General features: G+C 35.5%; 1 protein-coding gene across 1 annotated transcript in view; it reads left to right on the forward strand.

Annotated features, from left to right (window-relative positions):
• Positions 1-25,178, forward strand: part of RIMS2 (regulating synaptic membrane exocytosis 2) — a 452,082-nt gene that overhangs the window by 49,972 nt on the left and 376,932 nt on the right. Inside the window, exon 2 of the mRNA XM_032610227.1 lies at positions 9,335-9,645. Coding sequence (XP_032466118.1) covers positions 9,338-9,645 — 308 coding nt within the window. The 5' untranslated portion in view covers positions 9,335-9,337. The remainder of the gene's footprint in view (positions 1-9,334; positions 9,646-25,178) is intronic.

A 25,178-nucleotide genomic window follows, 5' to 3' on the forward strand; every position in this document is an offset into this window, starting at 1 on the left:
TATTCGATGCAGTTCCCACAATTTTGTTTTTAATTTTTGTAACAGCTTTTTTGCAGGACAATTGTTATACAAAAAACTGTACATATTTAATGTATACAATTTGATGGCTTTGAACATATGCATACACCCGTGAAATCATCACCTCGATTGAGGTGATAAACATATCCATCACCTCCAAAACAAACAAACAAACACACACACATAATTAAATGTGATCTCTCCCTCACCCACAATAAAAAACCGAGTAGTATTCTGAAATCAGTTGGGTTAGATCAAAAGTAGGACATTGATTAAACAAGTCTGGAAACCTCTGAGGTAAGCTATACATATTTTACTTTCGTTTAAATATTTAAGCAATTTTAATACATGTAAAATAATCTTAAAATACCTCGTGAATTTGACTAGAAAAAATATATTTCATAATAATACTTGTATTTGGGAAATTCTTAAATGTTATTTTATTTTTTCCTTAAAGACAATTTCATGAGGTCCATGGTATTTGGATTATAGAAATTTGCTAGGCAAACAGATTTTTTTTTTTTTTTTTTTGCGGTACGCGGGCCTCTCACTGTTGTGGCCTCTCCTGTTGCGGAGCACAGGCTCCAGACGCGCAGGCTCAGTGGCCGTGGCTCACGGGCCCAGCCGCTCCGCGGCATGTGGGATCCTCCCGGACCGGGGCACGAACCCGTGTCCCCTGCATCGGCAGGCAGACTCTCAACCACTGCGCCACCAGGGAAGCCCATAGACAAACAGATTTTAAAGAAAGTAATGTATAACTATTACATACTTATTGTTAATATATTAATTTACTCATTCATTGAACATGTCTTGGTGTTTTCTAGGTACTTGGGATGTAGCAGTGAACTAAAATAGACAAACGCCTCTTATCTTTCTGGGGAGTGTATTCTAATTAGGAGATGCACACAACAAATGAGATAAATAAATATTAGAAGGTTTAAGTGCCCTGGAGAAAATGAAAATCTAGATACTTAATTTTGGGTGATGTTGGAATTTTAATTTGGATGGTCTTGAAAAATGACAGTTGAGCAGCAACTTGAAAAACTTGAAAAAGATGAGGGAGCTAGCATTGCCGATATTTAGGGGAAGAGCAGTTTAGACTGAGGTAATAGCGAATACAAAGGTCCTGTGGTAGGGGCATGCTTGACATGTTGGAAGAATAGCAAGGAAGTCAGTGTGGCTGGAGCAGAACAAGTGGGTGAGAATAGTGAGACACCAAGTTAGTGAGATTGCAGAGGACCTTCTGTAAGGACTTTGGCATTTATTCTGAGCAAAATGGGGAGTATGAAAAGATTCTGACCAAAAAAGTGACATGACGTGACTTCCTTTTTAAAACATTTTGAAGGTTTTGTTGTGGGATAGATTAATGAGAGTGAGAAAAGAGCGGCATCTAGGAGACCAGTTATGAGGATATTGCAATAATTTAGGCAGGCAATGGTGGTGACTTAGATTAGGGGGTTTTGCTGAAGGTGGTGAGATGTCATCTCTGTAGATATATTTTAAAAGTAGAATCAAAACGATTTTCTAGTTGAATGTATGTGGAGTATGAGAGAAAAAGATTATTCCAAGATTTTTGGCCCGAGGCAAAATGGGAGGAAGGGGAATTGCCATTAACTGCTATGAGTAAGACTGTGGATGGAGCAGTTTGGGGGTGAAGGTCTGGAATTCAGTTTTGGCTTCGTTAAGTTTGAGATGAATCAAAATACAAATGCACTGAAACTAGATAAAAGTCAGTGCTTTTAATTTTGTGCTGTGATAGAGTTATGATACAGTTTATCTTTCATAGAATAGTAAATCTCCCTTGGGTGGGCCAAGTTTGACTTCCCTTACATTGAACTGTGCTTTGAAGTAGATCAAATGACTGTATGATTAGTGATGCTATTGCCTTTTAGCAGTTACAGGAGCAAGAAGCACAATTTGCAAAAGGAAGTCCATATAGTAGTGCATGGCTTCTGAAAATTTACTTGCAAGGATCTCGTATAGTTTTATCCATTAATCTTAAAGTTTTAAAGAACTTTTCTTCTCTGAATTAATGCCTCTTCCTTAAAAATTTCTCTTTCCCAAGAGTGTTCTAGTGATTTCCATGCCACCATGTTTTGTTAGTGATTTGATACTATTTCCTCTACTTTTACACCTTTGATTCTTTTCAATTTGGATAAAGCATCATTTTCTAACCTTCATGTAATTATGTTCTGGCCTCTCCCTTTATAAGATGTCCCCTTCAGAAATTATGTTCTGTTCTCCATTTTAAATGAAACCTAGGTGAATATGCTTTATATTTTAAGAAAAATTAAACTTGCTTTCCTCCAATTTAAGCCATAATTTTACTTTAAATTTATTGAAATGATTTTATAGTTCTATAATTTATGAGCATAACATTTAAGTTATATATGTTGGAAAAGGAAACTGTCAACTGATAGTACGTTTGTACTCTATTGAATTTTTGAGTAAGTTAACATGCAATGGAAAATAATTATTCTAATTCATACCATCACATTTTATAATGTAGAATAATGATACTCTTTCAACTCACTTTTTAATTTTATTAAAGTTACTATATTTTTAACTGAAATTTATTTTTAGGGAAAAAAGTAGGTTAACAATGTAGTGCTAATATGCAAAGAAGCCAGTAGTCCAGATTGAACAAAGTGCTATAGCACAGACTAGTGGGAAAACTTAATAACTGCAGAAATGTTTACTTCTCTTAGAATTGCTGGATATACCTACTGCTTTAAGAATTGTCTTTTCTTTTAAAAACACTTAGGGAAATTTAAATTTAAAATGCAATTCTAATTAAAATAAGATTTAAAAGTCAAGTATTTATTATGAAGGCAACAGCTACTTATTCTGATAATAATCAATGTACAATTAAATTCTCCTCAATGACAAATTTACTTTGACAATCACTTCCCTAGTTTTTTGGATAAAATTTAATTTAGAACAGAGAGTTTATAAAATGAATCAAGTGCTTTGATGAAAAGAAAAACTAGAAACAACACTACAAAACATGTACAGCTAATTGGTTACCTTTTATGTAATCTGACTCCTTCACTCACACCTCTCCATAAAAAACAAAACAAAACAAAATCCTGGAAGTAAGCTGTATTGTATTTTAAAAATTATATTTGTATGCAAATTCATTAATTAGTTCTCAGTTAACTAATATATTTATGGTAAATACACATTTCCTTTTAGCGTGATTATGAGTATCAGTAAATGTTTTCACTAGTCCAATTAACCTTAACTGGTTCTCTCTTTTTTACTTTGAAATATTTCAAACATGTTGGGAAGTTTAGAGACTACTGAGCAGTTATACAAATCTTAACATTTTGCCATCTTTTTAGTAGTTTTCTTTGTTTTTTTTAGAGATAGAGCAGTTATCTCGAATACTTATCATTCTACATGTTTTTATTTGTAGTTTAGCTTAATATCTAAACACTGCTAAACCATATATAGTATTATTTTACAAGGTTTTAAACTTTATATTATGGATCATACTGTATATATTTTTCTGAAACTTGCTTTCTTTAACTCTATATTTTGAGAGTTATCTCAAAATTTAGATTCATCTAAATCTAATTCACTCATTTGACTGCTGAATATAATTCTTCTGCATGAATATGTTAGTTTATCCACTGATTTAGGTTATCTAATATTTTTTCCTAGTAGAGGTGGTGCTCAATGAACATCCCTGTTCATGTCTTCTCGTAATTTCTCTAGGGTAGAAGTAACATTTCTGGATCATAGAGTATATAAGTAGCCATTTTCAGTTTCACTAGGTATTGCACAATGGATCTCCAAACTGTTTTGCAGTCCTGGGAGGAATGTTTCTGAGTACTGGCTCCTCTACTTCCTCTGAAATGCTTGGTGTTGTCAGACTTTTAAATGTTGTCAAACTAGTGGGAGTGAAATAGTAACTAATTTTTTAAAATTTGTAATTTTTCACTGATAAGATTAAGCTCCTTTTTATTTGCTTATTGGCCAGTTGGGGTTCTCTATGGAATTGTATATTCATTTCTGACCTATTATTCTGCTGTGATGTTTGTCTTTTTCTTATTGAACTATGGAAGTTCCTCATATATTCTGAATGCATATCCTGTATAAACTGTATACATTGCAGTAAAACCTCTCTCAGATTGTGGTTTCTTCTTTTACTTTATCTTATTATATTACTATTCAAAAATGTTTAAACATTTTAATATAGTAAATTTTAGTTTGTGCTTTTTGTATTTGAGTTAAAAATATTTTGCTTCTTGACATTTGTTTTAAAAGTTTGGAAGTTTTGTCTTTCATGTTTCAGTGTTTAATCCATTTGGAACAGATTTTTGTATATGGTGTGAGGTGTGAATCTATTTTTTCCCCCATTATGGACAACCAGGTGTCTTGGCTATATTAATTTAATAGTGTGTCCTTTCTCCACTGATTTGTAATGTGATCACTGGTATATGTGAGAGTCTGTTTCTAGAGCCTCTAGTATGCTCCATGTTCTATTTAGCACTTCTCTACTAATACCACACTGTCTTAATTTCTGTCACTTTATAATAAGTAGAGTAAGTCCACCTTAAATTGTTACTTATCTTCAGAATTATCTAGATTTTCTTATCTTTGGCTCTTCCATATTCATTTCAGAATTAGCTTGATAAATTCTATGAAAAACATGGTAGGAGTCTGGTTAAAATTGCACTGAACGTTATAGATTTAATTCGGGAGACTGACATCCTGGTTGTATTTGGTCTTCTTATTGCAATAGAGTATATCTTTCCATTTATGTAAGTCTTCTTTTAGACTCTTGTATACTAATTTTCTTTGAAACAGGTATCTTTAAAATTTTTTTATTAAATATTTATGATTGGTTATTAGTGGCGTACTGAAATGCTGTTTATCTTTGTCCATCTTTGATCTAGGACACTTATGGAGCTCTCTTATTACTTCTAATATGTTGTCTGTAGATTTCCTTGGATTTTTATGTCATAATCAAATGGTATTCACAATCATATAGTGTTTAGATAAGGACAGTTTTATTTCATCCTTCTTGTCTCGTGTGTGTGAGATTTACTAATAAGCTAGTGCCTCCAGGACAGTGTTGAATAGAAGTGATGATACTTGGAATCTTTAGCTCATTCCTGACTTTAAGGGAAATGCTCTTACTTTTCATCTTTAAGTATAAAATAGGATATAAGTTTTTGTAGATAACCTTTATCAGGCTTAAGCATTGCTTTTCTATTTTTTGTTTGCTAGATTTTATTTTCACATGAATGAGTCTTACATTTTATGAATGCTGAATGGTTTTTCCGTATCAATATGACCACTTTTTTTCTATTTTAATCTATTAATGTGGTGAATTACATTGGTATATTTTATTAAACTATTCTTGTTATAATCTTTCCTTTGTCATGATAGGTTCTTTTTGTTCTTTATCATATATATTTGCTGTATGAAATTTAACATTTGATTTTAAGATCAATGCATCCATTTTTATTTGTGCTGTTGGCCTATAATTCTACTTTTCTATTGTCTGTGGTAGGCTGAAAATGGCCCCTCAAAAAAATATCCATGCCCTAATCCCTGAACCTGTGAATAACCTTATATAGCAAAACAAACAAACAAACAATCTGTGCAGATGTCATTATGTAAGAATCTTGAGATGGGGAGATTATCTGCCTGGGCCCTTAATATAATCATTTGTATCCTTATAAGAGGGAGATTACACACACACACAGAGAAGGTGATGTGAGGATGTAGCAGAGAGAGATCTGAAGATGCTGTCCCTGAAGATTGGATTGACGTGGCCACAAGCCAAAGAATGCTTGTAGCCATCAGAAGCTGACTGCCAGAAGAGGCAAAGAACTGATTTCCCCTAGAGCCTCTTGAATGAGCATGACCCTGTTGATACCTTGATTTTGGCCCATTGATACTGAATTTGAATTCAGACTTTGGTCTTCAGCATTGTGAGAGAATATATTTCTGTTGTTTTAGACCACCAGTTTGTGGTAATTTGTTACAGCAGCCATAGGAAACTAATTACTGCCCTTTTCTGATTTTGCCATTAAAATCTTTCTAGTCTTATAAATTGCATTGGGGACCTTACCTTTTTTTTCCCCCCCTTTCTATAATAGTTTGAAAAAGTTTGGGATTATCTGTTTTTTCAATGTTTAGTAGGAGTCAAATGTAAAACCATTTAGACAACGCATTGCATTGTCTTCGTGGCTGCGCGCGGGATTCCTCTAGTTGCAGCAAGCTGGGGCTACTCTTTGTTGCGGTGCGCAGGCGTCTCATTGTAGTGCTTCTCTTCTTGTGGAGTGTGGGCTCTAGGCACACGGGCTTCACTAGTTGTGGCACGCGGGCTAAATAGTTGTGGCTCACAGGCTTTGTTGCTCTGCAACAAGTGGGATCTTCCTGGACCAGGGCTTGAACCCATGTCCCCCGCATTGGCAGGTGGATTCTTAACCACTGTGCCACCAGGGAAGCCCTGTGGACCAATTTTTTTCAAGTCCTTATTGAATTGGTTACAATATTGCTTCTGTTTTATGTTTTGGTTTTTTGGCTGCGAGGCATGTGGGATCTTAGCTCCTCTACCAGGGATGGAACCCTCACCCCCTGCATTGGAAGGCGAAGTCCTAACCACTGGACCACCAGGGAAGTCCCAAATATTGGCATATTTAGAACTGAAAATAATAATACTGTATAATTTTGAATCCTCTTTGTCTTTGTATTCTTGGGGCCTAGATGTTTTTTGATAAATGATGACCAGCCACACTAATAGGCTCTAACCATGGTGATTTACAGGCATGTATATTTCTAAGATATTTTTAACAGCATTCATTATAAGATACATTTGCTGGTTAACTTAATTGGATAAAGGGTTCCATTAACAAGAGTTCTGCTATTATATTCCCAAATTAGTTAAATTATTTTTCATGGACACAGACTTTACCTCTAATAGATGTTGATTATTTCACAGCCAACTAGTAAAAAGTCATCTCATAGCATGTGTATGTGTTTGTAAGGCATCCTGCAGTATCATCAATTTACAAGGTGCAATGTGTGTAAAGGGTATCAGCTGAAAGTGTCAGTCCCTGTACTAATTTAAGTGAGTGAATTTAGGCTTCCTAAGCTTTAAAGATTAATAAGCTCTTAATCCAAGAGTAGGAGGAGATAGTAAGAGAAGGGTAATTTGTTGTTAGGATATAAGGATTACTAGAAGCCAGCAGTTTAGGAGGGCACATAGGATCTAGTCTGAAAAAGAGCAACCAATGTGGATAGCTCAGAGAGTATGGGAAGGGTATTAATAGGGAGTCAGACATCATCCTTCACACTTACAGTCATTTATCTTATATTAATATCTGTTAGGTGTTAACAGATGAGGAAAACTAAGCCCATAATGCTTCCAAGTCTTTTTTCCATTTTGTGCTATATGGAAATCATGCTATTTGTACAATGAGTAATTTGTTTAAAATAAAGCAGAAAAGTTGAAATTCAAATTTAATTTATTTTAACAATATTTTCTGGTTCTATATTTAGTGCGCCTTTCACTTTTAAAAGATATCTGCAATACCTATAATTGCCACAAGATGGCATTGAAAGGCTGAAGATCTTGGTTGAAATTTGATTTTTGAGACGATTGATGAGTTAGATATATTTATATTTTGTATGTATTCAAACCAAAAGAAATTTGGACTATGATGTATTTTTTAAAAATTTGAGTGAGATTTTGGTATTTTAATATCAAAAATACTTTCTTATTTACTTTTAAAAATAAGATAGTCACAGAAATTGATGTTATTGCTGACTAATTCTTTTGGAAATGGATGAAACATAAATCTTGGTGTAATAGTATAAAAAATTTTATTATAATACATCCCCCAGAAAGACTTCAAAAGAATTCAAGTTAGCAAACATTTAGAAGGTCTTACTGTTCTATAATTTATAAGGTCTTATTATGCAAATAGAAGATATAGCCCTTGCCCCCAGTGAGCTTTCAATTTAGTTGGAGAAAAGAGAAATGTATTTACAATTTGAAGGGAGAACAAAATAAAAAAATGATCAAGTACAGTGTTGTATGATATAAACTATACAAACAATGTGAACTGGGAATAATGAGAAGTTAAGCAAAAATTTTAAATGGTATTTTACAAAAGCATTCTTGTATCACTTGAAAATACCATGTTGAAGTTTTCTTTTACTGCGATTATCTATATTATAATTTTTTTAAACTATGAGGAAATGTTTAGCAATCTGGAGAGCTGTGTAAGATTCAATATTTGACATAAAACATAGAAAACACTTGAAATATTAGCTTACCTTTTATTTCATGAATGTATGATTTTTTTTCTAATTGAAAAATATTTTTCAGAAGAAGGCGAAGGTTTCTGGTCAAACAGATGTTAGTTTTAATATTCTTAGATTCCTGGAGTCTGAAAAACATATCTATTAAAAAATCAAGTGTAGAATGGTGGTTACCAGGGGATGGGGGGAGGGAGAAAAGGGGATTTGCTGTTTAATGGATATAGACTTTGAATTTTGCAAGATGAACATTTTGTAGATCTGTTTCACAGCAATGTGAATATACTTAATACTACTGAACTGTGCACTTAAAAATGGTTAAAATGGTACATTTTATGTTAAGTGTCCTACTAAAGTTATGAGCAATTAATAGGTTTCTGTTGAGGATCAGCTATGATCCTAGCTTTATTTTAGTCATTAGGAGCTACTCAAAAGAAATAAAAGCCCCTTCAAGAAACAGTAATATAGTTGATGATAGAAGATTAACCTAATATTAGTAGGTAATCTATTGAAGTCCAACATATACCAGGCATTGTGCCAGACGTTTTATATAAATTATTTCAATCCTCAAAGCAATATAGGGGATGAATATTATTATACCTATTTTTCTATTTTATCATTAAGGAAACTAAGTTTTATAGCTATGAAGGTTCAGTAACTTGTTGAAGGTTGCCAAGTTTCCAGTCTTGCAGTTGGTATTTAAACCCAAGTTTTTCTAACCTCAAAATCCATTTTCTTTGTATTATACTATGCCCCTAATTTAAATACAAAGCAATTAAAGAATATAAATAAACAACTAGTAATTTCACATTCTAGTTTGGTGTTTCTACTGCCAGTAAATATTGTCAGTTTTGTCTGTTGACAAAATTAAGATATGTGATTTAATTAACAATAGCAGTTGATCAGGATTACATTTTAACTTCAGAAAGGATAACCATGTACTTTTTTTGTTAGCTTGAGTTGTTGTCTCTATTTTTATTTGCTTTTCAATTTTGGAAACACTAATTTCTTTTCCCTGTATATTCGTGTGCAGGTTATGTGGGTATGTAATTTGTGCCGAAAACAACAAGAAATCCTCACTAAATCAGGAGCATGGTTTTATAATAGTGGATCTAATACACCACAGCAACCTGATCAAAAGGTTCTCCGAGGACTGCGGAATGAGGAGGCACCTCAGGAGAAGAAAGCAAAACTGCATGAGCAGGCCCCGTTCCAAGGACCCTCAGGTGACTTATCTGTACCTGCAGTGGAGAAAAGTCGATCTCATGGGCTCACAAGACAGGATTCTATTAAAAATGGGTCAGGAGTGAAGCACCAAATTGCCAGTGACGTAGCTTCAGACAGGTAAACATTTTGCTTAATCTTTAGGTAAACATTATTTTTAATCTTCATTCCAAACAGAAATAAAAATACATGAAATGTTTAGGCAACAAATGTGTTGTCTAAATATAATGTAAATGTCCATATGTTTTATAGAAATGCTGAAAGTGATGTTCAGGACTTGAGCTATTATAGGTTTGAACAGTCTTAGGTTTGATGTGGGAGTGTCAGGTTTTTCCAGAATAAAAAAGAAGTGAAATGAAACAGGGAACCTAGATAGGTTATGGTCACAGGAAAGACAAACTGGCATAAGAGCAAGGGGAATGAAGAAATGTTTTTTTAAGACACTTCGGAGAGGTTCAACTGATGGGACTAACTGGGAGAGGAATTAAGAGAATGGGGAAGATTAAGAATGCCTCCAAAGGTTCTACCTTGGGTTGACGGATGAAGTGGTCTTCCAAGCAGGTAAATATTGATGAAAGGGTTTCGTGAGTTTGATTTTTCCATGGGCTAACTCTGTTATTTACTCTTTTGGCTCAGTTCTGTGGGCTTCTCCATGTTCAAAGGGTTAGACTTTTTTTTTTTTTTTTTTGGTATGCGGGCCTCTCTGTTGTGGCGTCTCCCGTTGCGGAGCAGAGGCTCCTGACGCGCAGGCTCAGCGGCCATGGCTCACGGGCCCAGCCGCTCCGCGGCATGTGGGATCTTCCCAGACCGGGCCACGAACCCGTGTCCCCTGCATCAGCAGGCGGACTCTCAACCACTGCACCACCAGGGAAGCCCAGGGTTAGACTTTTTAAAACAGTGTTTATGGTTCTTAGAGTTCCTACTTTTGGAAGGGGGAGAATGAAAAGTTTTCTTGGGAAGATTATTTTTCTATACCACGTTCCTCTGTTTAAATTGAAAACAAAATCTGGTTTACACTATGTTTGTTATCTAGAATTGGCAGATACATTTACATGTGAACAAGTAGAAAGTCATGCATTTTGTGGAAAAACAAATCTAAACTGTACTTATAGGATGGTGGGTCCTGAGCATTATCGAATGCAAGTCTGTGTGCCCGACGCACAGTGAGGCCAAAAAATACCAAAACGTCAGAGTTTGGAGCAGAGAAAGGTATATTGCAGGGTCATGCAAGGAGACGGGTGGCTCAGGCCCCCCAAACCCCGAACTCCCCGTAAGCTTTCAGCAAAACCCTTTTATAGGAAATGTGAGGGAGGGGTATAGTTAGTTGTCAGACTTCCTGGTGTCAGAACCTTTGTTCTTGAGGTCAGGTCATGGTCAGGTAACAATGTTCCTATAAACCTCCACCAAAATGAATGTTCTTCCCGTTCTGACAAGAAAGGGTAAAGTCCCAAGGCTCAAGTTTCTCCCTCCAGGGTCCAGGCCCTGGCTAAGACGAGGGGGTCCCTGCGCGGGCCGTTACCCTGCCTGGGAGTGTACATCCAGCACCCAGTCTGGGTCCTCCTGCCAGTGCCCAGGCCTGGCTGAAGAGGCAGATCTCAACTGGTGGTGCCCTCAGGGCCGGGTTATCAGACCCTGCCCAGCCATCATCACTGAGGGAGCCAAGTGCCCAGGACCCAGCTGGCTCTCAGGCTTTTCACTTAAACTGGAGCGAATCACTTGTAGCAAATACCTGTCAGGTGAATTCCCAGCTTGCAACAATTGTCCTTCTTTGAGAAGAGCCCCAGCCACAGAGGTGGACCTGAACTAATGATGTGCAGTGTTCTTGCAACTTACCCCTGACCTCCGGCCACCTCTTAGGGGGGTAGACAACTGATCTAAGCTGTACCAATTTTCAAAACTTGAATGGGCAGACTGAAGCTGATTGAAGCTGTTACCTTAGTGGCAGTGTCCATATAATCCAGGTGCTGAGGCCTCCATTGACTGGGACCCATGGAGACTGCCGCCGCCATTAGGTCAAGGCCTGGGCCCAGCCAGTGGGTGGCCATGGCAAGGGCTCTGGGACTTTGCAGGCCACAGCCCTCAGCCTGTCCTGGGCCCCCCAGCTCACCCACCAGCGTGGAGGCTGGAGGGCCTCGAGCCCTGGGGAGAAGGCCACGATCCACCGCTCACGGCACTTTCTGCCCGGAGGATCACTGCGAGGCTGACTGCTGGCAGAGTGGGACCTCTAACCGCTGTTCTGAGGGCCTCGTGACGGCCACGTGCTGGCCAGGTATTAAGGGTGGAATGCTAAGGGCTGCCTGCCCGCCCCACCCCGATTACAATTTGAAGGCGAAGAACAAATCTCTCCTTTAAAGTTAACATCAGATTTTGCTCAACACGAGTCCCTTAGTAACAAAAGTTGAGGTAGGTTTTGTGATGTAGCCTCTCCTCCAACTTGAGGGCAGCTGACCCCCGCCCATTTACACAGCGACAGCCCTTACCTGCCTTTCTTCGGAGCCTGGACTCTGGCTGCTGGCCTGAGGTCCGGTGCTGGGTGGGGTGGTGTTGCCCTCCAGCCGCTGTTGGCCACTTGATCAGGCTTCCCTGGCCCAACACCCTGCCAGGTGCTGGGGATGGAAAAGCTCAAGCCCCAAACCCAAACGAGGGGAGTGTTGGCCAAGAACTGGAGGGCTGAGAGCCTTCAGGTATGCAGGGTTGGGAGAGGGGCTCAGCTGAGCCCGAAGAACCTGAGCGAGGCCAGCTACCCACTGGACCGCGCCCCTGCGTCCGTGCCCCACCCCACACCAGCGTCCCAGCCTCTCCTGTGCACGGCTTGATGTGAGGCATACCCGCTCCTATTACGTGAGCACTCAGTTATAACAGGTAAGGTAACTGGGAGTCACTTTAGAGGGTGGCTAAAGCCATCACTCTGGTGTGTTGCTATGTCTTGGGAGAATAATAAAATGATGGCTGTGCCAGATCTTTTGAAAACTAGCAAGAGTGAAACAATGTAATCCTACCTTTGGGCAAAACAGTTGGTGATTTCATGGCTGGTGTGCTATGAACTCGTCTCAGTGCAAAATCTCAGGAACCCAGGAATAATAAGGTTAGAGGACCATCTTAGATTGAGGACCACCTTAAGCGCACAAAGATTTGAGAGTGGGTAGTTTATATGGAAGGCAATCCCAGGCACTTACCTGTAGGGAAGTGGGAAATGATCCAGTTAAGAGAAAGAATACAATATTGGATGCATTCAAGAGCAGGTAACCTCTTTCAGCAGCTGTGTCTTAATCTTACCGGGACTTTTGGGAGACCTGGTATCACGACCTCAAAGTTATCCCATATAATGGGCAAGGAGGCTGGGGATATTTATCCATAACTTTCCTTTGCTATTGGTCTAGGGCTGTTCCTGGGGTTGTTAACTCTCTAGAACTCATTGCTCAAGCACACTTCTGTGTCAGAGAAAGCACTCAGGCAGAATATTAAAAATACAGTAAGAAAACATTGCTATGTGGGGAACAGTGAAGGATACGGCAACGTGGGTTAAGACAGTAGCAGTGTCTGCTACACAAGAACTTTATAAATCAAGAAAACTTGTAAAATGGCAAGTGAAATGGTCAAGGTATATGAGCTTGAGTGATAAAAATAGATGATAACCAATGGAGATAGGATTTTAAATGAATGAATGACAATAAAATGGATAATGGGAACAGACTCCTTCAAAAACTAGATAGCTGCATGAGATAGTTTCCTTTGGACTTTAGAGAGGTAAGTTTGGGAAGAAAAAAGGAAATACTAAAACACTGGGTCACATAATCAATTAGTAAGTTTTGGAGTGCATATTGTCAGGAGGTTACGGATGTTAGAAATAAATACAACAAATTTTCGAATAATTAATTCATCACTGTAGGGAAGCTAGAAGCATATCTCTAATCTTTGAAGAAGGTGGTAATAAGAACAAATATATTTCTTTCAATATTATCTCTTAATGGTTCTTTCAATGGCAAACTACTAGCCTGAATAAACAGTAGAATCTGGAAGCAAGGTGTAGTAGTTCCTTTTTTTCTTTTGCCTTGTGCCTTTGACAGCGGTAACTAGTAAATGCACACTTTCATGACTCCTTGCTTTCTGAACCTAATACAAGTCAGACCAATATCTTCTTTTGTTAATAAGAATTACTTTTAGTCAGGGAAGAAGTTAGAGCTTAATATCAGATTTGGTAGTTATGCCTAGAAAATGTAACTGGTTATAATTGTATAAAGTTTTATTTGGAAAGTACTTTCTCTTCAAGACTAATTAAATTCCCCTTATCATCAGCAAGAAAGAGCCTATGGTTTATTATTTTTTAAGTGCAGATTCTATATTAATTTATTAGGCCTGTATCTTTGAACCTTTTGAATTGTTTCCCCTAGAGCAAGGGATCAGCAAACTACATCCCTGGCACCAAATCTGTGCCATCTGTCTTCTGTAAATAAAGTTTTATTGGAACACAGTCACATCTATTAGTTTACTTATTATCTATGGCTGCTTTCAGCTACCATTGTAGTTATAAGAGTTGAGTAGCTTCAAGAGACCATGTTATATGGTTTTCGTAGCCTAAAATATTTACTTTATGACCCTTTACAAAAAACTTTGCCTTTTCTTGCCCAAGAGAGTAAGTAGTTAGTTCTCTTAGTGGTGTTGAAATTTCTCCTTTCTTTGCTCATTTTCTTTTGTTACTATTTAAATTACTTCAGTTAAGCCTGTTTTCTTGTTAGCCTTACCTCCCGCTCCTCTCTCTCTCTTTCTCTCTCTCTGTCTCTCTCTCTCTCTCCCCATGTTTTTCTTCTTTCTTACAACAATGGGTCTTTCAGCAGTATTTGACTTGGACAGTAAAATGGAGCATCTCATAAAAAATATAACTCCAGTTTAAAGTATTATTAGTAATTTGTTCTTCAATACCATTCAGAAACCAGTGGCCTCAAAAAGAGAAACTTTGGTTTAATTAAATTTAAATCTATGAACCTAGAAGTATGTTTGAGAGAAGAGTGTGTTACATTTCCTTCTTTTTAGGAGCTTTAGTTTAATCTTTAACTATATACTGCAGTGGTTTTGACCTGTTTTATGACTTTTTACTTCTCTCACAGATCTTAGCACAGTGCTTTACACATAGACCTTTAGTATTTACTGAGTGAATGAATACCAAGTTGGCTTTAGACCTTAGCTTTGAGTTAATGAGTATTTACTTAATTCATTTATTCATAAAAATGACAAATGTTTATTATCAACTTAGGTACAAAATATTGTTAGAGATTTTCAAATATGTTTTTTTTTTAATTTCAAAATACGTATTGAAATAACCACTTTTTTTGTTATGTGCCGTTTGTTTACCCTCTCCCTTACTATGTCCCCCAGGAGTGCCCAGTGGTTTCTCAGCCTTTAATTTACATCCATATAACCTGACGATCTTATTAAAATATAGATTTGAATTTGATAGGTCTGAGGTAGTACCCGAGAATCTGTGTTTTTAACAAACTGCCAAGTGATGCCAATACTACTTACTAGTGGAGACCAGTAGCAAAGCACAAAGGCATCTAGAGATATATTAGGGAGAGAAACACCAGTGTCCTTTAATAGCTCAGTGGCAGTTGTCCTTTGTAGCTCTGTCACTAAGAGGCATGACACTTAGTGGACCTTTGCGGTTCTTAGAGGCAACATCGTTCCACATTTGAGTATACTGTTTTGACACATTTACTGAGTGGGGCACAGGTTGACCACATTCATGTAGGTGTAAGTATCTGACTCCTTTATTATGATATCTTGGGTTGTTGTGTCTGAGCATTTACTTATTTAAATATATTTTATTTTTTATAAATTATTTATTTTTCCTTTTATTATAGAGTTAGGAATATATATATGTCTTAAAAATTATGTAAATTCTTAGGACATTTTTTCCTCTGGATTTCCTTTTCAGGGTAGTAAAGGGGAAGTTACAAAGAATTTGTTTTACAAAGAGGCTTTGGCCTGGAAGAGGGTTGTGAACCACTGGGTTAGAGGATCTAAGATTGGATTTAGAGGAGGGTGGGTGAAATAGCCATTTTTAAAACAATATTATTTTGTTAAAAATTACAGAAAAACCAAAGTAAAACTGTTCTACAACATTGAGTTGATGTTTTATACATTTGGAATTATTTAAAAGTTGGATGCTCATATTTTCCATAGTTGAAAATTAGTGAAATTTAGGAAACAGCTAATTGTTTTTTTCTTTCATGTAACATTTTACTATTTATTTATTTAGCACTTCCTGGAATGTTGGGAGAAGTTAAAAAGTAAGAAATATTATGACTAATTTGTATGGTGGAAGAGATACAAAAACTGGAAGTTAGAAGATATAGGTCCTGTTCTAACTTCTTCCCTTTACTGTTAGCATTTGTAGATGTATATCTTTTCTTTGTGTTCACTTTTTGATCTCTGAAATAGGAAAGGTGTTCTCCAAGATCTTGAAAAGACCTCCAGGTCTAAAATTATTTATGTTGTATTTTAAGATCTTCTGCCATGGTATAAACTTGGAAGCATTCTCTTCCATTTTTTCTTCCTCTCCTATAATTGATAGTCTTGTGTTCAATTAGTAGAGGATTGTATTCATTCATATTAAACTCATTATTATAATTAGTTTATTCAACAAATATTTATTGAATTTCAGTATAGATATTACTTGTTACCACATGGCCAAATAATTTCACCATGATTCATATTTATAATTGAATATATTGGCAATATTAGGTTAAATCTTCACTAAGAACATTTTCACTGTGATCTTATAATTGTATTACTATGTAATATTTCTTACGCTATTTTCCCTACTTCCTTATTCTATTGTGAAACAAAAGTTTAAAAGTGATAGGAAAAAGTAACAGAGTTACCTGCTGTTAATGGACTATGAAGCATTTTTAAGAAGCATCACTACAAAGAAACAATATTTTATAGGCATTACAGATTCTTAAGTATTTATTTCTACATTTTACTGCTTAAATAATGACACAATGAAAGTACTGAGAGACTACATTATGATTTTGTCTGGAATTTTAATTAGACAAGAGTGAAAAACAAAAAAGTCATATGACTAAATTACATCTCAGTGCATTTTGTTAGATGGTGAAAAATGCTACCAGGTGTAAGTGATGACAAGAGAGTAATACAATATAAACCGATTATCTTAGATTGAAAATGTAAAGCTTTAAAGCAAGTTAAAACTTGTATAATGAATAGTTAACAGTTTGGTAATAACCATCATTTCTTTATTCTCTGTTACTGTTGACCTTCCAAGTATCTTTGTGAGCATTTGATTATTTTAAAGTAAAAGTAATAATTAAAATATATGTTTAAGACTTCTGCTATATGTATAGATGGAATAATAAGGCCTCGATTTACCTTTTTGCCCAAAACATCTGTAAAAATAGACAAACTATTTGAAACAATGGTTTTTAAGAAATTGGGCGTCAGGCAACAGAGGAGAATGATACCTGAGAAATGGGAAATAAAGCGAGCCTTATGATTGCCTTAGCATACTGCTTTGAGAGTTTCCAGGATGTTTGCAAGGGAGAGGAGTATAGGCAGAGCCCAGAGGTCTTCCTGAGTTGAGGAGACAGTTCTGAGGGTATGGGGAGACCACGGCAGCTGGAGTTTTCTAGAAAGAGTACCAGAGAGGAGAGAGCTGAACAGCAAGATATCCTGGAGATCTACAGATGATAATTCTTGTGTATTCAGTGGAGGAATGATTGGGACATGCATGTGAAGAAACTACTTGAGGCCAGGGAAAGAATCATCCAAAATGATTAGAGAAACACTGGCCTGCATTCACACAGGACCAAGAATAGTGTCTGTTCCCAGCAGCCAGACTAGAAAACCTCAAGATTCCTGGAACTCTGGGTAGAGTATTTTGGAAAGTCTTGCCTCAGCAGTGGGGAATAATCAATGCTAAATTGGGTACTGCTCTCAGACAGAATAACAAATCATAAAAACAAGACCTAAAAGGATCAGCCTGTTTCCAAGTAACTTAATTGCCTCCCAGAACAAAGTTCAAGAAGATTTATAGGAATACAAAAATATCCAGCACCCAACAAGATAAAAGTCACAGTGTTTGGCATTCAGTCAAAAATAACCAGGCAAAACAGCCTGAAAGCACAATCAATAGTTAGAAAGTAATCAGACACTGGACACCAATCCAGAAGTGACACAGATATTAGAATGAGCAGGCAAGAACATAAAAAATGTTACTATAATTGTATTCCATATAATTTTAAAAGTTAAGTAGAAATATGTAATATATGAAAATAAATGCTAAAATGATCTAATGCTAAAATGAGATGAGAATTATAATATTGGAAATGAAAAATGCACTTGATGGGAATAATGGAAGTTTAGGTGTTGAAGAAGAAAAGATTAGTGGATTTGAAGACAAACCAATAGAAATGATCCAAATTGAAACACAGAATAAAAAAATGAATAAAATAATTTAAAAAATGAAGGAGAATCATCAACTAAGGGACAAAATCAAGCAGTTAATATACATGTCCTTGAAGGGGGAGGAGAGCATGCAGAGTACAAAGAAAAATGTAAAGAAATGATTGCCAGAATTTTTTCAGATTTCATAAAACTACAAATCTTTAGCTCTGAGAAGGTCTACAAACTCCAAATACAAGAAACATGAAGAAAGCTACACTAAGGCATATCATAATCCAGTTTCATAAAATAAGTAATAGAGAAGCAATCTTAAAATCAGTCAGAGAAAAAAGACATATTTATATATATAGACATGCTTACAAAGATAAAGATGACAGCAGATTTCTTGTTGGGAACAATGTAAGAGAGATGAGAATGAAACAAATGTCTTTAAAGTACTAAGAGATTTAAAAACAATAAATAAGCCATCAACCAGTATTTTATAGCCAGTGAAAATCTTTGAAAAATGAAGGCAAAAATACCTTTTCAGATATACAAATGCTGAAAAAATTCATCACCAGCATAACTGCATTGTAGGAAATGATAAACAGAGTCCTCTAGGCAGAAGGAAAATTATACCAGATAGATATATGTATCTACACAAGAAATGAAGAACAATGGCAGTGATAAATACATGGGTAAATATATAATCCTTTTTTCTTGTTACTTAAAAATGCTTAGAAGATAATAGAAGACAATGGAGAGTCTGTAATATGTACCGACTCATACTGACAACTAATTTTCAACAAAGGTACAAAGGCAATTAAACAGAGAAAGGACAGAAAGGAGAAGAAGACTGAAAGCAGGTTGTACTGTCAATGAATATCCGTTTAAAAAATGAAATTTGAAGCTTGCTTTTTTACCATTAAAAAACCCCCAAAATGGATCATAGCTATAAATATAAAAATTAAAAGTATAAAACTTCTAGAAGAAAATACAGAAGAAAATTGTTGTGACCTTGCTTTGGGCTAAAATTATAAAGCTGCTAGGAGGAGCCAGAGGAGACTATCTTCATGACGTAGGCAAGGATTTTGAGATAAACACAAGAAGTGCTAATTATAAAAGGCAAAAAAATGACAAAATAGACATCATCAAAATTAAAACTTTGTTCATCAAAGATACTAAGAAAATGTATAACCAAATTGTACTTCAAGAAATTTCAGGAGAAAATATTTGCAATACATGTAGCTTAAAAAGAGTATAAAGAGCACTTACATTTAAATAATAGAAATAAAAATAACCCTAAAAAGTGCAAAAGTATTTTCTCCACAACAGAAATACACAAATGGCTAATAAACAAAGGAAAAATGTCCTATGTCTTTAGTCATTTGGGAGATGCAAAGCATAATGACCATAAGATACTTTGATGCACTCACTTGGAAAATTACAATTAAAAAAAAACAATGAAAAACCTGATATCACTTAACATCTGTGAAGATTTGGAGCTACTGGATCTCTAATACTTTGCTGGTGAGAGTTTAAAACATGTAAAATGGTACAGGCGTTTTGGAAAAGTGTTTTTGACAGTTTCTTATAAAATTAAATATACACTTGTGCCCCAGTAATTCTACTTTAGGTATTTACCTAAGAAAAATGGAATCATATGTGTACAAAAATACTTGTGTATTAAGGTTTATCGCAGCTTTGTTCTTAGTAGCCCCCAAATGGAAACTTCCCACATGTCCACCAATCAGGTGAATGGATAAACAAATTTTGGAAAATTCAAATAAAAGTATTGTTCATTAATAAAACTAGAGAACTATTTACATGCACAGAAACACAGATATCTCAAAACCATTGTGCTGAGTGAGAGAATCTAGACATTAAAGAGTATATAATATACGATTCCATGTATATTAAGGTCAACAAGAGACAAAATAAATCTTTAGTGTAAGAAATCATAACAATGCTTTTGTTGGGGAAACTTCCTGGAGTGATGGAAATGTTCTGTGTCTTGAGAGGGATATGGATTACTAGTTGTATATATTTGTCAATAGCTATTGTAGTGTTACACTTAAGATTTGTATACTTTTTACTGAATGTAAATTATATTTCAATAAAAAATTAAAAGGGAATTATATGCATAATTGCCACATTAAATTGTTTAAATTAAGAACTTCCCAATTTTATTGAAATATAATTGACGTACAACATTGCATTAATTTTTGTGCGACATGATTTGATATATGTGTATACTGCAAAATGATTTCCACAATAAGTTTGGTTAACACCCATCACCTCACTTGGTTATACATTTTTTTTCTTGTGATGAGAACCTTTAAGATCTTCTCTCTTATGTTTCCTACATTTTAAGATTGCTAGTTTCATTGAAATTTTATTGGTATTAAATACTTAAGATTTGTTGTGAAATTGCATCAGAAGTGGATAATTTTTCTTCATAATCTTTCAACAATGGCTCTTTTTAATAGATTCAGAGATGTCCATATTTATAGAATGCTGATAGTAGACCTAGAATCAAACCAATTATATTTAGAGTTTACTAAGTGTGGATTACATACGATGTACAGACTATGTGGATTGTTTCTATGAGCTGTCTGATGAAACTGATATAATTCTTATGAATCTTATTCAAAATGGTTATATGGGGTATGTGGCGAGGGAAAACTAACATGAAGATTAGAGGAGGTAGATAAAGAGATGTAAAGGGAAATAATTTTTAAAGGGAAACAACGCATAGTTAAGAAAGAGATTAGACTGTAAATAGCCAAGGAACTAGAAAAGGTAAAATTCCGATGGTTGCCTTAGGAGAAAAAGAATCTTAATAACATGGAAGCAAGTGGCCTTATAATCTTTATTCCTAGATATTCCTTCTATAATTTTTAGAATATCAGATGAAACAACAAGGCAACAAAGATGACTAGATATTGGGTGGCACTTCCAGTAATTTATGCACATTCAATAAATGGTTGGTACAGATGCTGAATGAGTGCAAACTGTAATACTAATGCCTTTGACGTGACCAGTGTCATTTCTGTAGCATCTTTGTCTTTTATTGGCAGAACAATCAATCAGTAGACATGAAGATATATAATGGCATGTTCTCATATAGCGAACACTGAAGAGATGTCTTTATTTTTAAGAATATGATATGAGTACCTGAAGACAAACTATGACTTTTTTTTAAAAGGATGTTTAACATATTATGAGAATTGGTTTGACTGTGTAGAAGTCAGATAGGCTGTTCACTTGGAATAAGTAATTTTAATAGTTTTAATGTCAATATTTAGGTGAAAGAAGAGAGTATTCCTATTTCCAATTGCATTAAGCTTGAACCATTGTCAAGTTTCTTTCATTTAAGTGACCTATAAGTAGAATTGCAATGCATGCCAGTTTGCCCAGGGCAGTCCAGTTTACACCTGCTCTCCTGGCAGCCTGCATAGGTTGGCATTTGTCCTAGATTTTTTAATATGAAATATTTTATTAAGCGTTGCATTATAAGCTGGGTTGAGTTTGATAGGTCTCCACCTGGTACTTATACCTTCTGACATGACTTCATTCTGTGTGGGATTCATGTGCAGTGAACAGAGTTCTCATCTGAAATACAGCCAGCAATAATCTATCTTTTCCTCAACTTTTCGGATACAAGGTAACAAACATTTCTCTTTTAAGGACAGGACGCACAGTGCTTGCTGACAAAATGAAGTGTGATTGAAAGGTCTCTGGTGGTGGTGTGAGAGGTATTTGACATTGCTGCCCCACTTACCCTTTGGTGTATAGGCCAGCTTTGTCATGGCTCATTCTTTAGCATTTGAGATGCAGGAATCAAGGTTTGTGTGAGACTTTAGAAAATTTAGATAGGTGCATATGAAATATGTGCAAGAAATGGAGGCTGAACAATCTTGTACAATGTATGGAAAGTAGTCTGGATGTTTTTTCTACAGTGGTATTGTCATTTATTGCATAGTATAAACATACAACTATTTATGTATTTTATTATTCGGTAATTTAAAAAACTTTTGCAATAAATATTTCATCAGCAAGGTGCTATAAAATGAAAATGTGTTTTAACTGATTATGTGTAACCTGTACAAAATTTTTGTTTCATTTGCCATCTACTAGGGGGCTCATAGTCACTGAATACATGAATTCAAAAAAGAAAATAATACCTGGTAAAAAAGCAACATCTATTTCAAAAGTTAGTATAGTTATTTTAAGAAGAACCAAAAATGACAGAATAATACAGATACAGAGGTATATTTTATATGTCATGCTGTGAAGCATGACTTTTCTTTTACATGAAATGACTGTGCTTTAAAATTAATTTTAGTCATTTTGAATTCCAAGTTTCTTTGTGCACTCAAGAAGTAAATTATTGGCTTCATTAACAGAAGAATGCCATTGCACTGGTAAATGTTGACCTTTTAAAAAGCATTTTAAAAGTGGTGGTTAACAACTATAAGACATTGAAAATTTTCTCTACAAAAGTAAGGGAGGAATTGAACAAATTAAACAAATTTCATGATGCAAGAGTCATGTGTATCTTCTTCATCAGTGTATTCCTAGCACCTCACATAGAAATTGATATGTAGTGTGCTCAGTGAACAGTTGTTGAAAAACTGAATGAATGGAATAATAAAATAGCTTAAGGAAAAGGGGGGAAGAATTATAAGGATATTGGGGTGTCTGACAGAAAGAACCCCAGGAAAAGAATGAGGATAGACTTTATGAACAATTAGAGTTATGGATTCATATACTACAAACTCTATCTCAGCATCTTTTTTTCTATTTCTCAGCCTATCTATTCTATTCTTTGGTCTCTCCAAAATGGTTTTCACTATTCAGCTGTTCTGCATGGTGGGAAAGATGACCACCAGTAGAAATTTGTTGAATAAATGAATGAAAGGAGTATTGTAGTAGCCTTCATATTGAAAATCAGTATATTATTGGCATATGTATTGTACATAATGCTTGGGAATTTATATGATAAGTTAACTTAAAGAAAAGCGATATAGACTGATTAGTTAAGAAACAAAAACTTTGCTATGAAAATGCAGTTAAAGTCTGAGATAACACATAGTTGAACTAGGATTTATGCTACTTAGGGTTGAGATAGAGCATGAGTATAAACTCTTGCTATTTGAAACCTATTAAAATGTCTCACCATTTTACTATATAAGAGTATTTTAACTAGAACAAAAAATTTCCCAATTTGTATGGAAACACAAAAGACCCCGAATAGCCAAAGCAATCTTGAGAACGAAAAAAGGAGCTGGAGGAATCAGGCTCCCTGACTTCAGACTATACTACAAAGCAACAGTAATCAAGACAGTATGGTACTGGCACAAAAACAGAAAGATAGATCAGTGGAACAGGATAGAAAGCCCAGAGATAAACCCACGCACATATGGACACCTTATCTTTGATAAAGGAGGCAGGAATGTACAGTGGAGAAAGGACAGCCTCTTCAATAAATGGTGCTGGGAAAACTGGACAGGTACATGTAAAAGTATGAGATTAGATCACTCCCTAACACCATACACAAAAATAAGCTCAAAATGGATTAAAGACCTAAATGTAAGGCCAGAAACTATCAAACTCTTAGAGGAAAACATAGGAAGAACACTCTATCACATAAATCACAGCAAGATCCTTTCTGACCCACCTCCTAGAGTAATGGAAATAAAAACAAAAATAAACAAATGGGACCTAATGAAACTTCAAAGCTTTTGCACAGCAAAGGAAACCATAATCAAGACCAAAAGACAACCCTCAGAATGGGAGAAAACATTTGCAAATGAAGCAACTGACAAAGGATTAATCTCCAAAATTTACAAGCAGCTCATGCAGCTCAATAACAAAAAAAAAAAAACCCCATCCAAAAATGGGCAGAAGACCTAAACAGACATTTCTCCAAAGAAGATATACAGAATGCCAACAAACACATGAAAGAATGCTCAACATCATTAATCATTAGAGAAATGCAAATCAAAACTACAATGAGATATCATCTCACACCAGTCAGAATGGCCATCATCAAAAAATCTAAAAACAATAAATGCTGGAGAGGGTGTGGAGAAAAGGGGACACTCTTGCACTGCTGGTGGGAATGTGAATTGGTTCAGCCACTGTGGAGAACAGTATGGAGGTTCCTTAAAAAACTACAAATAGAATTACCATATGACCCAGCAATTCCACTACTGGGCATGTACCCTGAGAAAACCAAAATTCAAAAAGAGTCATGTACCATAATGTTCATTGCAGCTCTATTTACAATAGCCCGGAGATGGAAAGAACCTAAGTGCCCATCATCGGACGAATGGATAAAGAAGATGTGGCACATATACACAATGGAATATTACTCAGCCTTAAAAAGAAATGAAATTGAGTTATTTGTAATGAGATGGATAGACCTAGAGTCTGTCATACAGAGTGAAGTAAGTCAGAAAGAAAAAGACAAATACCGTATGCTAACACATATATATGGAATTTAAGGGAAAAAATGTCATGAAGAACCTAGGGATAAGACAGGAATAGAGGCGCAGACCTACTGGAGAACGGACTTGAGGATATGGGGAGGGGGAAGGGTGAGTTTTGACAGGGCGAGAGAGAGTCATGGACATATACACACTAACAAACGTAGTAAGGTAGATAGCTGGGGGGAAGCAGCCGCAAGGCACAGGGATATTAGCTCGGTGCTTTGTGACAACCTGGAGGGGTGGGAGGGGGAGAGTGGGAGGGAGGGAGACGCAAGAGGGAAGACACATGGGAGCATATGTATATGTATAGCTGATTCACTTTGTTATAAAGCAGAAACTAACACACTATTGTAAAGCAATTATACCCCAATAAAGATGTTAAAAAAAAAAAAGAGTATTTTATATAGTGCATTTTGGTGTGACATTCAATATGAAGATTGATCTTGCCAGTGGACCATAAAAAAATTACCTGGTCTAAAAAAGGATATAAATAGAATTTTATGTTTCATGCCTCTTAAACTGGGTGCAAAGTCAAGAGCAGCAACTTCTGAATTCATTCATAGCCTATAATTTTTAGTAAAATTAGATTAATTTACTTTTTCTTTATCAGCAAGTGTTAGGAGTTATTTTCTCCTAAATGACTTAGTATTATTCTATATTCTTAGTATTATTCTATACAGATAGCTTTGATAGCTACTTGAAAAATAACTATGGTAATTTGAAATATGGTTTAAGATCTTATTCCATAATTACTCA

The sequence above is a fragment of the Phocoena sinus genome, chromosome 17 (genome assembly GCF_008692025.1).
Source record: "Phocoena sinus isolate mPhoSin1 chromosome 17, mPhoSin1.pri, whole genome shotgun sequence".
NCBI classification, from domain to species: Eukaryota; Metazoa; Chordata; class Mammalia; order Artiodactyla; family Phocoenidae; genus Phocoena; species Phocoena sinus.